We start from the raw sequence: 16,936 nt of genomic DNA on the forward strand, positions 1-16,936 counted from the left end.
GAATGCATTGAAATAAAAAAAAAAAGCCTACATTATTTATCTTTGAAATGTAATGGACTAGTTAAAGTAGCATAAAATGAAAAAAGCCTAATCAAGATACCAACACCTCAACATTGTACCGTACTTGAGTAGTTGTTTTTAGTAACTTTCGATTTCACTTGTAATTTACTCCTTATATGCGTGTGACAGCATCAAGCTGCAATACACTAATTCATTAATTAATTCTAATTTTTAAAATTATAAATACCAAAGATTAAAACTATATTAACACATATTTTCGAACATAATTATAAACCTTTCTCAGGTACATCTAAGTTTTTTTTAATGTAGGCCTATCTGAAAAGTGTTTGTGACATTATTATTAGCCTAGTTATGGATAGTGAAAAGAAACAAAAATTGTAGGCCCGCACCATCTCATTTACATAATACACACAAATACATCGCCAAATAATTAACCATATCAAAATAAAAAACAAAATTCCAGGTCAGAGTAGCCTGTTAGATCTACAGTTCTGAGAAACCATAACACAAAGATACCACAATAACACCGGAAAACGGCGGACTTTCCTTTCAAAATCAAAACTTTCATGCGTTTTTTTTTTTTTTTTTTAATAATAAAGGCTGACGTGACTCTTAGTAATATTTGTACAAGATATAGGCTACCTCTTTATTTAGCGGGTATATAAGTTATCTGCTACAGCATACATTTAGGCTATTGTGACTACGTTTATCCTGTGACTCTGACCGCCATGGCTGTGAATGTGATATGAAAATGACAGTTTGGTGGATAATAGTTACCATTTACCTCAGATTCCACGTTAGTCTTCAATTTGTAGCTAATTACACTGAAAAAAAAACGCCACATTCGGCAATGAGGCATTTATTTTTTTAAACCTCATTCCGGAAGTGCCTCTTATACTTCTAGTTAACTTGACTGATGTGGTCCACGCTCCAGTCGGGCAGAAAGCTGAGGGGGGTATTTGACATCAGCACGACCACCGAGCAGCTCAGAGTCTCTGTCCGGAACCCTCATAATGCATGGGGGCAAGAGAGGACTGGTGGCTCCGCAGAACACTTTTCTGGAAAATATTGTCCGGCGCTCCAGTGGTGAGTCTTGTTCTGAAAGGAAAAACAATAATTAATAGATGTTGATCTGGCATGTCAATCAAGGTACCGCACAGGGCTGCATGGGACGCTGAAGTAAACCTACAATGTTATTTCTGTTTTATTTAATGGGAAGCAGCCGCAACTGACACTTTCTTGTAATTTTTCACTTTTTACAACTACAATTAATATGCATACCGATGAATTATGCAATACGTCTCATGTCCCAATTCCCTGGATTAATAAACTAAAGTCAGTATAATAGTCTATTCTGATACCCCTGAAGACATATACATGCATACTCTTATCATTAGCAAGAGAATCAGGCAGGTTTACTGGTCTGTCCAATAAGTCTAAGCTTTTATAGCTCATTATATGATCATTTAAGGGCTACTCTTTCTAATAATAATTATATTTATATCTGATAAATTCTTCTGTTTAAGATCAATGATTATAAGAAACTTGAGCTGTGTTTTAGGAAGGGAATCTTTTTATCTGGCTGATTCTTTTGTGTAAAAAAGCCTGTGTGGGCTGGGCACTTGTATGTATGTGCATGACACAATACATGACTAAATAAATAATAATACAGCAGATCACTACAATACAGATGGTCAGCCAGACAATGTGTATTTATTTTACCTGACACCCAAAAGTGCTCATAATGTGCTGCATGGTGAATTTTTGGCATATTGATTTTTTGAAATTTCAGCACTCATATGAGCATCAACAGTAAGACAATAAACATGCATTCTCATTCTTACAAAGGCACTTTTGATTTTCTTTTAGGGGATGTATAATGTGATTTCTGTTGATGGTGACTCAGTTGCACTTTATGGTATTTTATTGCAGTGCCTATGTCCCATTAAGTAGTGTATTGTTTTGCATCGATCTTTATTAGTATTTGATGTTTATATTTCAGAAAGGTAATACTGTTATTGAAAAATCCTTTTTGGATTGACAGTCTGTGTGGTCTCTAATAGCTTCCCAATGAGAGTGAGGCTGAGGGTTTATTACAAGTACAGATGAATTGCACAATGTCAGACAAACTAGTATAAAGAAAGATAATGCAACATGAATTAAATGTCTCACATCTGTAGTATATTTTAGACAGATTAAGTCTGTGACAAAAATCTGATTCTCTCAGACCCTGAAACACTGCAAACGGCTGCAGAGTAGATGCATTCATCATAAGAAAAACCCAAGCATTAAGTTCTAGATAAACATGATGCTTTAAGTTTGTCAGTTTCAATGCTGCCTGTATATTGGACAAAATGTGCTCAGTCTTTTCTCTTGAGATGGCAGCTCTGTCCAAACTACTGTGAAGCTGGAGAACTTGGCAGCTCCTCATCTATATTTAATTAACATTAAGGGTGGAACATAAACATTTTATCAACAACTATTTCTGTCCAGTGACTCGTCTGATTACCACTGTTTTCTGCTGCTTTAAGTATTATTGATTCTGTTTCCATTATGGTTATTAAAAGAATGTTAGTAGTGGTAAAATTGCAATATTTCAGGTACAGACTTACATACTGTTTACACTAAGGTTTTCTCTAATTCATGACACTGGACAGCAGGATTTATAGGACACTGTAAATAAAAATAAAAACATGAAAATATCAGGGGTTTTATTATTGGAAAAATCTGTTGAGTTTCAAAGACGTTGCATAACTCCATTTATGATGATTGTAAGGATGCCCCAGCTTTTACTGACAAAAACCCTCAAAAGGTTGATCAACAGGTGCACTTTAGTCTGCAGGCTTGTTGTTAGTATTGACTAGTTTTGTATCAGACTGCTGTATTTTGTTGCAGAAACCAGTTTCCTATTGGGAAATGCTCAGATCTTGGAGTGGCCTGTTGTTTACAGCAATGATGGATTCTGCAAGCTGTCTGGATACCACAGAGCTGAAGTCATGCATAGGAGTAGCACGTGCAAGTAAGACGCCTTTTGTTGTATAATGGCCTGTCCGAGAGTTTGCATCCATAAGTGAATAATGCACAGATCAGAGTGTGTAGATGCCTTTTCTTTTTTCTTTTTTGAAACTCAGCTCCAGCACCTCCAATATACCTTTATATGGTAAGCAGTGATATATCATATTAGTTTGTTTGACAGGGACTGTGTTCATTGATCAACAGAAAGAAAAAGAAAAAAACTGATGTTAAAAAGGCACCCAAAAACCTGATCTTATCATTATATACATAAGAAATATATATCTTGGAAAGGTCAACTAATCATGGAAGTGGTAAAATTGGACAAACAGATGACCACGAATAAAATACTATGATCTACAAGGATCTTTCCGTTGTCAATGTGACCATTGATTTGCAGCAACTACAATATAGATTTAAAGAGTAAGTATCCAATCCTCTGCCCTTCTTTCCCCATGATCAGCTAACAACACGCTTCCTTTTTGCTTCTTGGTATTCTTTCTCCCTTACCTTGCAGTTTCATGTATGGTGACCTGACTGATAAGAAGACTATAGAAAGAATCAGACAGACCTTTGATAACTATGAGTCCAATTTCTATGAGGTGCTGCTCTATACAAAGAATAGTGAGTATTCCTATTGAGCCCTATGTTTTTACTAATACTAATATTAATATTGCATGATGACATTTACTCCTCTTTGTCCCATTTGTGCTCTCTTAAAACTCTCATTTGAATTGTTTTCTACAGGAACACCGATATGGCTCTACATGCAGGTAGCTCCAATCAGAAATGAGAACAACAAGGTGGTGCTTTTCCTCTGTACCTTCAGAGACATTACGCTTTTTAAACAGCCGATTGAAGATGAAACAACTAAAGGTTAGACAGTTCATGTTCTTGTATGTAGACCAGATAGTTTCAACCAGACTGCATTCAGTATTTCAGTGTAGTTGGGATGTTGGAGGAGATTTTTTTTTTTTTACACACTAAAAAGGGTTAGCAAATTTACATTAAATTAAGATCAAATTATTGTCAAGTGAATGTTTCATTAAGGTCTAGCCATTATTATCAAAGCTCTATTTTACCCAATGAGACCATGGTGGGCGCAGCGCAGCCGAAAGTCTTGAGCACACATGGCTGTGACTAAACAGACATTTGTTTCCGGGTATGTAACATACAACTGTCCAGGTGTTGTGTGTGCGGGTCAGTGAACACTGGTCTCTGTGGGTGCCATGTCCCAGGGGATTAAGTGTGCCACTAAGACTTTTACATACAGCAGAAACAGAGGACACTCAGACCACATGGGGATGGTAAATGTATGAAAATACTGATTAGACACAGAGGGAATAAAACTCATAAAATCAGTCCCCAGCCAGCCGACAAAATTTGACTGCTTTTACAGTGATGATTTAAACAGCATCAAGTCCTACTCAGCATACAGCACAGGTGCCATTCCTTCCTTATTCCCTAGAAATGCAGTTAAAGTCTTCCAGGATGATGCATTCATGCACAATTGTAGAGATTGGAAAAATGACTTCTCTCTAAACTGAAGGTATCTTGTAAACCTGCCTGTATGATTGTTGACGCTGGAGTAAAGAAATTATTTTCCACTATATAGGCTATTGCTATTGGCAATATTAAAAAGTGACAGTTCTGCATTGTTTGTAAAATGAAAATCTGGTAAATTTTGTGTGAAAATTCCCATTTCTGCTGCGTGCCTGCATAAAATTGTCTGTCTTTGTCTCGGAGCAGGATGGACGAAGTTTGCCAGACTGACGCGGGCACTGACCAACAATCGCAACGTGGTGCAGCAGTTAGCACCACTGAGCAAGACTGAAGTCAGCCAACGGCCCTCCAGACTGGCTGAGGTGAGCAGCGTCCAGGTCTAAAAGAATTGTTTGTTTTCCAATGCTATGTACTTAAAAATAGCTTAAGTTAAATTAAGAAAGTGCCTTAAAGATAAAAGATCTAGTTTTTAAATTCCCAATATAAAAGAAAATTTCACCCTGAAATTGTTCAGCAATTTACAGACATTTATAAAGATAAGGTTCCACAACTTAATGATGAGACTACTGTTCCTTGAGGCACTTTACATGTGACTCGGTCTGTACTCATAATGTTAAATGTTCCCTCTGAATGAAAGGCTCTCCAGCTGGGATCGGACATCCTCCCTCAGTACAAACAGGAAGCCCCCAAGACTCCTCCACACATCATCCTCCACTACTGCACCTTCAAGACCACCTGGGACTGGATCATCCTCATCTTGACCTTCTACACCGCCATCATGGTGCCCTATAACGTCTCCTTTAAGACAAAGCAGAACAATTTGGCTTGGCTGGTGGTGGACAGCATCGTGGACGTGGTCTTCCTGATTGACATTGTGCTTAACTTCCACACCACCTTTGTGGGTCCCGCTGGGGAAGTAATTTCAGACGCAAAGCTCATACGAATGAATTACCTGAGGACGTGGTTCGTCATTGACCTGTTGTCCTGTCTGCCCTACGACATCATTAACGCCTTTGAACATGTAGATGAGGTGAGGGAATTTGTATTAATTGTATTGCTAAAATGGCAGATGGGTTTGTACTTAACACTGCATATAAATATCAAAACATTTCTGATTGACTGTTTCTATGAAGGATGTCATCACATCTGCTTCTCGATCAAGCAATCTCCGTGAGTCTTCAATTTTCCACAGGAATACCACACGAACAGAAGATCATGTACTCCCAGTAAGGAAATCCATGTTATTTTCTTTTAAAGCTGCTATCATCAACAGTTTTTCATATTGACAATGGATCAAATGACTACATGTAATGTTAAGAGAGTCGCTTAGCAACTAGTTGGTGAACATAGTGGATATAAAGGCTTGCGTTTTTATTTTAAACTATAAGAGTGGAGAAATGGCTTTGTACAACCAAGTTTGTACAACAATCTCATTTGCACTTGTTGACCTATTCAAATTGCTTGTTAACAGTCTAATCCCCAAAGATATTCAGTTCATAATTATAGAAGAACTCAGAAAATATTGACTCACATCTTCCTCCTGTCTCTCATTGTAGGGTCTCAGCAGCCTGTTCAGCTCCCTGAAAGTAATCCGCCTGCTCAGGTTGGGCCGGGTGGCCCGGAAGTTGGACCACTACCTGGAGTACGGAGCAGCCGTCCTGGTTCTGCTGGTGTGCGTTTTTGGTCTGGTGGCCCACTGGCTGGCCTGCATCTGGTACAGCATCGGGGACTACGAGGTCATCGATGAGACCACCAACACCATTAAGACAGACAGCTGGCTCTACCAGTTGGCTCTGAGCATCGGGACTCCTTACCGCTACAACGCCAGTGGTACAGGACAGTGGGAGGGGGGGCCCAACAAGGACACGCTGTACATTTCTTCCCTCTACTTCACCATGACGAGTCTCACCACCATCGGATTTGGCAACATCGCTCCGGCCACAGATGGAGAGAAGATTTTCTCTGTGGCTATGATGATGGTGGGCTGTAAGTACTTACTCCCTTTCCTACATTAATCACTGTGTTCCAAACATTTTAGAAAATCTCAGGAAGTATTTCATTGCAGAACTGTGATCTTTTCTGAATCACATGTTAGAAAACAACAATTCTAATATTACATAAATAATATCCTATTATTACTGTTCTTGGTACAAGTGGTGGTTAATGGAGCAGTAAATGGAGTCACACAGCCGTCTAATACAGATACACACAAGCTCTTTATGTAACATGAACACACACATTTAAACAGCTCCTGATTAACACAAGGCCTCTCCAATCATCTTCCAAGCCTCTGACAAATAGCACAAACCCTGAATTTATCAATTGCAAGTGGGCAGTTTGTCAGGGAAATTAAAACGAAGCTTTTCAAAACAGCTTAAATCAAAAGTGACTACGGTTATTTTTTTCTTCAATGGACATAAAGTACAACCATGACAGTCCAAATAAATCTGAGCAGAGGACAAACGCACAGCAGCTCCACTTTTGTTTCAGTGGTGTACCGTATGAAGGAAATGTGTGCTGAAACAAAATAAAAAAGGTTGCATCAGACTCATGATTGTGCGCTTTCTCTTCACTAGAAAAAGGTGTGCGTTTAAGTCATTGACATACCAATTTCTACCGGCACATGCCACTTACTTGTCTAATTGGAATATCACTCGTGTTCCTCATCACTCTACAGCAGACAATACATGCATCCTTTGATGTCGTTTCCATTCCGTTCATCCATTCATAATATGTCAGTACAACCTTGCATGAGTTGAAACAATCTGGATGAATTTACTTGCGTGCTAGATACTAATGTGCTCCACAGCCTGGCTGGTTGTCTGCCAGTAAAGTAACATATGGTGTAGATGTACAGGTTTCTGCATAAATGCTAAGTAAAGTTTAAGCCTCAGTTTGATCACACATAGCTGATTTGTCGTAAAGTGGAGATCAACATTGTTGTATTAGAGCTGCAATGATTAATCGATTGGTTTTCAATTAATAAATTAATCGGCAACTATTTTGATAACTGATTAATCGGTGATGAGTAGTTTCTTTAAGAAAAGAAAAACTAAATTTTCTGATTACAGCTCTAAAAGGAAAATATTTTTTAGTTTCTTTATGACAGGAAACTATATATCTTTGATTTGTGGAAAAATCAAGACATTTAAGGATGTCATCTTGGGCTTTTGGAATCACTGATGGACATTTTTCACCAGTTTCTGACATTTTATAGACCAAACAACTAATCGATTAATCTAGAATATAATCGAGAGCTGAATCGAAAATAAAATAATCTCTAGTTGCAGCCCTATGTTGTATGCCAATTTGAAGGCAACAACACAAAACAGCATGTAAATCACATATTGACATATGCACTCACAGATGTCATTTTAAATCTTATAACAGAGAATTTCATATACATAAATAATTCTTCACCCTCGTCAGTATTCAGTAGTTTACAGTCCCTCTTGACTCTGGTTGTGTAATTCACATTTAGCTGCAGCCTCTGTGTTTGAACCACTGTGGAGCGTTTAAGACTCGGCTTTGTCGATAATAAAAAGTGACATGTTCAGCGCCCATCACAGCCTGCTCTATGGGGGTCTGTCTGAAGGTTGGTCATCACTTACCTCTATCAGAAAAGCATTGTCTTTGTGTTGATTCACTCGTACTTAAATTATCGTTAACACTTTTATGATTTAAATAATTTGTTTAAACTCAAGGAATACATGTCTTTGTCACTGAAGCTTAATGAAAAATACTAGGGACACATAACTATTTTCATGCAGTAAACTAATGTAAACTGTGACGGTGAGTCCAAGTGAAAGCCATTATCTCAACCAACCATGATGCAGTATTTTTTACATTCTGTACATTTCATGGTTTTGATTTAAGATCTGGGGGACTGGCAGTTTTGGATGAGACACAACTGTAAATTGCATCAAGATCAAGCTTATTATGTAGAGACTTGTGTGACATGAACTCACAAGTGATGCAGTACTACAGTATAGACCTCAGCATGTTGTATAACACTATTGGCATCAACACTGTCGTTCAGTGTCATATTTCTAACTTTACATTAAAACTACCGATAATTTAAGGAGTGATGAACATTAAATAAACCTAATTTCATCTAGCCCGAATGTTTCATTCACAAAAATGAGTCTATTCACTTTAAAAAGTGATTTGATTACATGACAGTATTATATCTAAAGATAAACCATGCCTCATTTAAATATCTTTGAACCTCTTCATAAAAATAGAATTCTATTTTTATGCAGGGGTCTGTATTATTTTCATCACACTGCAGTTACAGTAATAGCTTCACCTTGAGGGTCACTGCTTCCACTGTCAGCCTTTGCTTACAGTTCCTCCATCACGACTCGCCTTCCTTCACTAACCTTTGGCCCACTCCTCTAAAACAGCATGTAAAGTGATGCAATAAAAACAGTGAGGGAAACACAAACTGACAGCCACGCTTCAAGGTCTGTACTTCCGAAACTAAACGGCCAGTATTCTGGTGGCCTTTCGATCACTAAGATCACTATGAAGTGTCGGGTTCAATTACAGCCGATAAATCTCCAGCTACAGATACAGTAATTATGTGAGAGTAGAGAAAGAGAGAGTTTGCCTGCAGGCTCGAGTGTAGTAAAAAGGGGCCATCACGTTAGATATGTATCCTAACCTCTCTGATCATGCTGTGGCGACTGGAGACGACACTTTCCTCTTGAGTGGGTAAAACCTCACGATACGAGATGCTGACTGACTCTTTGAGGTCACTACAGCACAGAACTCTTACTCAGGAAATGTGCATTATGAATTATAAACACTCAATCCACCACTCAATGACCTTAACATGAAATCATATATGCAAATTGAAAGTACATACTATTTTCTTCTTCTGTCAAAAGGTTAAACACCAGCCTTTTAAACTGTTTTCATTTTTTGGATAATTATTTCATGTGTTGGGCTTTACAGGATTACAAATCAATTGGTTTACCCATCAATAATGATGTAACTGAGCTATCTGTAATGGGATTTTGAGAGAAAAATTAATAGATAATAGTTTGCAATTAGGGTATTTTTGATAGATTATATACATAGTTTAAGGTGTAAAAACCCCTTAAAACTGTTCCTAAAAACAGGAAAACCATCCCTTAATTTCCCTTAACATCCATAAATTGAGTATCTCCATGTTCAGGGTGAACTACATAATTTGCACTACAATTGAAAAATTAATAATATACAAGTCAAGGTTTTTTCACCCCCTTAAACCTCCTTAAAACATGCATTTAATCCGTTAAGAATACTTAAATGTATAATAATCCATTAATTGGCACAATAATTAAATCCAGATTTAGGTGAAATACCTGAATACTGTATGGAATACAAATAAATTGGATACATTTTTTGACCTGAAAACATTTCAGACCTTCATGTGAACCAAACTCCTGAAATAAAACATATTGTTTCTTCTTATGTTTATAAATGAATCAGCCCTGCATGTCGGTCCATTTATAAGGCTGCTTTGTTTTTGCCCGGTTTCCTGAAGACTCTTAATCTTTTGTTTTAGCGCTGTTGTATGCAACCATCTTTGGAAACGTCACCACCATCTTCCAGCAGATGTACACCAACACAAACCGCTACCATGAGATGCTCAACAACGTGCGCGACTTCTTGCAGCTTTATCAGATTCCCAAAGGTCTGAGTGAGAGGGTCATGGACTTCATCGTCTCCACCTGGGCCATGTCTAAGGGCATTGACACAGATAAGGTATTATTTTTATTTCTAGTAGTAGAAGTTCATGACATCTTAACCCTTGGTAAACTCTGAAATGTTCTGACACCTTATACTCATAATGTACCGAATATATACTGTTATTAAAATGTTAAGTGGGAATAGTGTATTCTTATCACAATGTACTGATTAGATACCGTTTGTAGTGCACGTATGTGCTTTTAAGTCCAAAGTCAAACTGATACAAAGCTCTGTTGCTGGCTGTCAAAAAGAAAGAATGCTATCATTTTAAACAGTATCATTAAAAATGTATGGGCGGGGTCGACAGGTAGACCCGCGCGGCACTGTGGACAATAATTAGCCTCAAAGGTCACAGCAGATCACTGAGAGCACTCGTTGACACTCAGGGTTCACTGGAACTTGTTGAGCAATGGCCAGCAGATTGATGAATTAAGGAAAAACACCCTTGAGGAAGGCAAGTGTGTCGGTGTATATTTTATAATGTATAAGCCCACGTTTATCAAAGGTTTGCTGTGTTTAACCCTCCACTTAAGACTCAAGTCTTGAGTAATTTTTATACCACATACTACCCATGGATAAGGGCATATTTTCACCTTTTTAAAATGACTTACTTATTACTTTTGGCTGGACTGCTTTGTAAAATGTTTACCACAAATGAGTATATATGATATAGCTAATGCATGTTTTCTTAATGACATATTAAATGCTCCAATTTCTCACCACCATCTCTCTCAGGTTCTATCAATTTGTCCTAAAGACATGCGAGCGGACATCTGCGTCCACCTCAACCGGCAGGTGTTCAACGACCACCCGGCGTTCCGTCTGGCGAGCGACGGCTGTCTGCGCTCTCTAGCTGTGGAGTTTCAGACGACACACTGTGCACCTGGAGACCTCATCTTCCATATCGGAGAGAGCGTCGACACCCTCTGCTTTGTCGTCTCCGGTTCACTAGAAGTCATCCAGGATGATGAGGTCATCGCAATACTAGGTAAACTAACGCAATACTAGGTAATCTAACGCAATACTATGTAATACACCGGGTCACGTTTTATCTGTGTAGATCAATCTAGACCAAAGTCACAGTGCAAAGATACATTTGTGATCCAGCAGTGAACATTTTCCTCAGCCTATTTATTCCTGTTATAAGTTTTCTCTTTCACTGAAAGCTCTTTGTATGCTGTATTTCCACAATTCCTGTTGACTATTATGGCCCCTTAAAGAGAAAATGTGCCATGAGATGTTCATGTCAAAGAATTCAACACACTTTCTGCTGGTTATAAACACAGTGATATGTCTGGCTCCATCCAGGTAAAGGTGATGTGTTTGGAGACGTGTTCTGGAAAGAGACCACGCCGGCCCGGTCTTGTGCAAATGTCCGAGCTTTGACTTACTGCGACCTGCACGTCATTAGGAGAGACGCTCTGATGAGGGTGCTGGAGTTTTACACAGCGTTCGCCAACACGTTCTCCCGCAACCTCATTCTCACATGCAATCTACGAAAACGGGTAAAATTGACTCTTAATGGAAAATATAGCTGTCGTTCTTTTTTTCCAGTGAGTTTTCAGTGTTCTTTACGGAGCAGTGTGTAGGATTTTGTGGCATCTAGCAACGAGGTTACAGACTGCAGCCAACTGAATACCCCTGCCCTCACCCCTCACCTGCCAAGTGTGTAGTAAAACCTATGGTGGCCTTCAGGTAACGTAAAAACGCAAAGGCCCTCTCTAGATCCGGTGTTTGGTTTGTCCGTTCTATACTTCTGTTCAAACATGGCGGTGCAACATGGCGGATTCCGTGTAAGAGGAGCCGCTCCCTATGTAGTGATTATACACCAATACAAACATAATAATGAATATTATATTCGATTTCTGAAAACAGATCTCCCTAAATCACACCACACTGCTCCTTTAAGGTTAAAACAGTAAACTAAAGAAATACTTTTGTAAATATTTGTTAGGGCATTTTAATACATTTGTTAGAGAGTAGAAGGTGTAACATGAAAAATCGTCCAAATTCTCTGGGCGGGCAAAGCAGAGAAAGAGAAGATTCCAGATCGGCCCATCTGAGCTTTCATTTTCTCAAAGGCAGAGCAGGATACCCAGGGCTTGGTTTACACATATCACCATTTCTAGCCACTGGGAGACCATAGACAGGCTGGGGGAATGCATATTAATGTTAAAAAACCTCATAAAGTGAACTTTTCATGCCATGGGACCTTTAACAGACTCATATTTACTTATAATATATAATCTATCTAGAAAAGTTCAGAATTAGAACTGTGCCTCAAGTTAACAAAGCAAACAGTCATACAGTACCTTAACAGTGTGTTTACAGAAATGTGCAGGTTTATAATGAATATATAATGTTTTTAAGTAACTAATGTACTTTAAATGTCCTCTCTGACTCTTCTAGTTAGTTTCAGCTCCAATTATAAGAGGTTTTACTGTATGTAATGATACTGAAATCATACAGTTAGTGAAGCAGCTCTAAATCTAAACAATTTTAAAGCAAATTGTGGCTACATGTTAAAAGATTTATGGCTTGTACTTAAAATGCATTAAATGAAAACAAAGCCATATATTATTAATTTGAGCAGCTTTAGAAACTGTTTGTGCTGCACAGGTTTAAGATTTACTGTCTGCCCTTTTTCCTGTTACAGTATGTGCTTGGTTAACCTGCATGCATGTGCATCTAAACTGCACATGGACACAAGCTAAAGGTGTTAATATCCATACAAGCAGTGCCTGAAAATAATTACTCAAATAATTACTCAAATGCATTTGCTTTTTTTTTTTTATAATTTTAATCAGTAATGTGTTATACAGCAACATTTTTAACCTTTCAGATTTTTTGTTTTTGCATTTTGTGAAGCCAATTTGTTTAAATAGGTTTCTTTTTTACCATAAAAATGCCCTAGAGCTTTTTGGGATATTGGCCATGGGCAATTGAATCAAGATTAGACTGAGAAACTTTCAGTAATAGAGGTTTTCTCTCACACTGTGGCTTTAAACTTAGTGTCAGATGAACCAACAGATGAGTTAAATGTAAGTTAAATATTTTTAAAATAGGTTTTATTGTATTTATAGTTGCTATCACGGTTTAATTCAACATTATAGATTAAAGTTGTAGAAGTTGCATCAACCTTCTTTCTTTGAGAGAATTGAGAAACTCTCAGGGCCGAGATATCGCTCCATTACTTCATTACTGCTCCATTAACGGTTTCCCTCATGCATAGATGCTTTCAAGTCTTGTATTTCAACATACAAAGTAGGTCTGGATGGTTGCTTTAAAGCATGCATAGTACACTCCGTTTCATCCAAGTAGAAATGTGACCTCGTGTAAATATCCCACAGCCCTTTCCTCATGCACAGATTCTCCCTCTTGCAGGTAATCTTCAGAAAGATTGCAGATGTGAAGAAGGAGCAGGAGCGCCAGAGGAACGAGGTGACTCTCTCCATTCCTGAAGACCACCCAGTCCGCAAGCTGTTCCACAGGTTCAGACAGCAGAGAGACGCTCAAACACAGGGAGAGTCTCACACTTACTTTGATCATAACTGTGTGCAGGTGGAGCCGCAGCGCCACCATCACTCCGACTCAAACTCGTACACGCAGTGTCAGTCTGTATCTCCTCAGCAGCAGGAGTACAGCTCCACGCTGCAGAATAATGCACCGTGCACAGGAGGAGGGAATGCAGGCAGCGGCTGCAGCATGGCTGCACCTCCACAAGCATTTGTCCACACTGAGACGTCAGAGCAAAGCTGCACACAAGAGGCTGGGGAGTCTATAGCAAGGCCTTGTGCAGAGAGCCAGCTTTGTCAGAGGGTCAACAGCCCTGTTCAGAGCAGCGGTGCGGGCGGAGAGGGAGCTGTAGGTGGCGTTACCAGCAGCAGAGGTGCTCGAGGCTGGGCAAAGTTTAGAAACGCCGCTTCTGCTCCACCACCACCACCACCTCCTGCTGACGAGCCAGAAAAGGAGCCACAGACAGCAGAAGAGTGGCAGAAAGAATCCCAGTCCTCAGAACAGTTGGCAGCCGCCAATAAGAACCAGGATTCAGAGGAAAGTGGAGAGACAGGGAGCACAGAGGGGGGCAACGGTGCTGGAGAGGCAGGTGACGAAAGTGCCATGCACAAAACTGACTCCTGTGACAGTGGTATCACAAAGAGCGATCTACGCATCGACCGAGCCGGAGAGTCAAGAAGCTCCTTTGAAAGAAGCCCGATGGAGAAGAGCCCGATGGAGAGAAACCCGTTTGAGCACGGTCTGGGGGCGGACTCCCTCAAACAGTCGTTTGTTCAGCCGTCTGAACAAACGCTCCTTCAAGCCACCCTGCTTGAGGCCAAGCTGGAGCTGAAGGGAGACATTCAGAATCTGAGCGGCCGCCTGTCGGTCCTTGAGTCTCAGGTAAACGAGATCCTCAGGCTCCTGTCGATAAAAAGAAGACTGTCTCTGCCACCGACTTCTTCCCCCAAGGCCAGAGTGAGAAATCAAGACTCAGTCGCTGCCTCCAAGCTGGTCACACCGAAACCAGACGATGGGCCTTTTTGAATTTACTGATTTTAAAACCCACAACCTGGTTGCATGCAGAAACCCCTACTTACTGTTATCTAAGCACTACAAAAACCCAGGGATTTTTCTAATAGTCTTTGACTTATGAGGCACTTTTAAGATCCTTTGTATACTATATTTGAGAATGCCAAACAGAAACAGTAACAATTATTGAACAAACAATTAAAAAACACTTTTTGTGCTGTTATTGCTAGGTAATTAGTACATTTTAGAAGCATTATAAACAGTGTAGAGCTACGTATTGGATACTCTGATGAAGGCTTTTGTTGAAACATCTGAGCCTGATAGGAGCTGAGGTCACATACATATTCAAAACATATTTTGAGTTTAGGCCTTTTTGTAGAGCTGTCATTTTCATAATCTTCCTGGACTTTTTTTTCTTAATGTTAATTTACAGTTTTTGGCAGAACACTTGACCAAAGGGATAAAAGTGAGAGGGTTCACCTGCCATAACTTTCATAATAATTTAAACAACTTTGACTTGCTCATACAGCGTGTTAGAGAGCAAACTCATCTTAGACTTTTATCATCTGAACAGACTGGAGCTCAGTAAACGTTTCCACATGCACCATGTATGTTAAATAAATGTCTCCCCTTAGTTATTAATTGTCAGGTAATAATATGTGCCTTACAATAATAAAGCCTCATTCAGGATTGTTTTGATGAGACATAATCAAAAATCTTTACTGTTTTTGCGCACATGTTTTATAATAGAAATGATAACCCTGTTTGTGTTATACCCCTTTTTGGAGGATAATGGGTGGATTTTCTCATTTGAATCTGTCACTGCACTAAGCATTCTTAACAGTTTAGAAACTATTTAAATTGTGTTTGAGCTTTATTCCCTTTTATGTGAAATAGGAATGCAATAATGGTGGTTTAATAATATATTTTTTGTTGTTACTTATCATTATCTCAGTTTTCTTTTAAAATATTTATTTTCCTTAAACAAGATAGAGAATATTTCAATATGAAATTACAGCACACTTACTGTACATTCCCTCCTGTAACTATACGTCTTGCTCAGGTGTATTTGCTCTAACGTTGAATTTCAGTATTTATTTCAGTATGAATGAATTTTTATCTTTGTCTACTTGTAAGATTATATAGTTATGCAAATCATGTTTTTGGATTGCAGAAGATTTTAAATGATGGGTTATTGTACACATCGCTATGTAACTCTAAAAGAACCAGAACGGTACATGGTGATGCAAATATTTGCATTTCTTCATTCTGTTTGGACAAGAATAATTTACATTAACAAACAGCATGGTTACAGTTTTAGTTCATGATGTTTTCTAATATTCTGTGGGACTGCGAATCATGTTAGTATGAACTGTGAGGATGTAAGCATGTAGCTATTAGTTGATTCAGTGCATCTATTTTAAATAAGATGCATGAATGACATTGCATGCATACAGGGAACCTGTCAACAGTGAAATGAATAATGAAAACTGATTCCTGCTCGCCATCTGGTGTTTAGTCTCCTCTGTTATGCAACAAAAGTAAGTCTTAGGCCCTGAACACCCACACAGGTGTTTATAGTGAAAGGGGCGCTGTGCAGTTTGGCAATTTCTTCGCTGTTTTCGCTTTTTCCTCACAGGTTTTTCTATAAAGCTCCCCCTACAGCTTCGGAATAGATATTTGGCAACAAAAACTCGCTCGTCAGTCTGCCGTTTCCTCTTTCTCTGTTCCTCCAACAATGCTTTCCTAGCTTTCTGCTTCTTTTTTGCCGGCTCAGCCATGACAGTAGTGTGAAAAACTCCATCGCTACCTTGTTGTTGCTAGCTGGTTCCTGGTTGGGGAGTGTATGTGTACAGTGCCGTGAAGAAATTCGTTAAATCGCGAGACCTGATATCACGCGATACTTCCTGGCGCTGAGGCCGGCGGCTTGCCGACCAAAAGTTGCAAGGGTAGTTTTTCCGCTCACAGGCGCTGCGAGACGACCACCATTCAACCCGAAAAAAGTCAAATAACTATTCCAATGACTCTGAAGCTGTTCAGTTAAGGTAAATTAAGCTAAAAAAACTGCATAGTTCCCCTTTAATGTGGCTGATTGGGCCGTTTCCAGCACCTTTTCCTGTGTGGGTGTGGTTAG

General features: G+C 39.1%; 1 protein-coding gene across 1 annotated transcript; it reads left to right on the forward strand.

The window, feature by feature from the left end:
• The first annotated feature begins 1,026 nt into the window (after positions 1-1,026).
• On the forward strand, positions 1,027-16,484 carry LOC120546186 (potassium voltage-gated channel subfamily H member 5-like). The gene is made up of 12 exons (XM_039780959.1): positions 1,027-1,107; positions 2,917-3,040; positions 3,551-3,657; positions 3,781-3,909; positions 4,783-4,898; positions 5,174-5,566; positions 5,670-5,762; positions 6,093-6,522; positions 10,091-10,290; positions 11,011-11,263; positions 11,584-11,780; positions 13,660-16,484. The coding sequence occupies exons 1-12, from the start codon at positions 1,035-1,037 to the stop codon at positions 14,815-14,817; spliced, it is 3,273 nt and encodes a 1,090-aa protein (XP_039636893.1). The 5' UTR covers positions 1,027-1,034; the 3' UTR covers positions 14,818-16,484.
• Positions 16,485-16,936: the final 452 nt, after the last annotated feature.

This window comes from Perca fluviatilis, chromosome 18 (assembly GCF_010015445.1).
Source record: "Perca fluviatilis chromosome 18, GENO_Pfluv_1.0, whole genome shotgun sequence".
Taxonomy (NCBI): Eukaryota; Metazoa; Chordata; class Actinopteri; order Perciformes; family Percidae; genus Perca; species Perca fluviatilis.

Bases quoted from the DNA above. Each gene is read 5' to 3' on its own strand.
- LOC120546186 (XM_039780959.1), top strand. From the start codon at position 1,035: ATGCATGGGGGCAAGAGAGGACTGGTGGCTCCGCAGAACACTTTTCTG. The intron at 3,658-3,780 runs GTGAGTATTCCT...TGTTTTCTACAG, and splicing joins GCTGCTCTATACAAAGAATA to GAACACCGATATGGCTCTAC. The intron at 10,291-11,010 runs GTATTATTTTTA...CATCTCTCTCAG, and splicing joins AGGGCATTGACACAGATAAG to GTTCTATCAATTTGTCCTAA.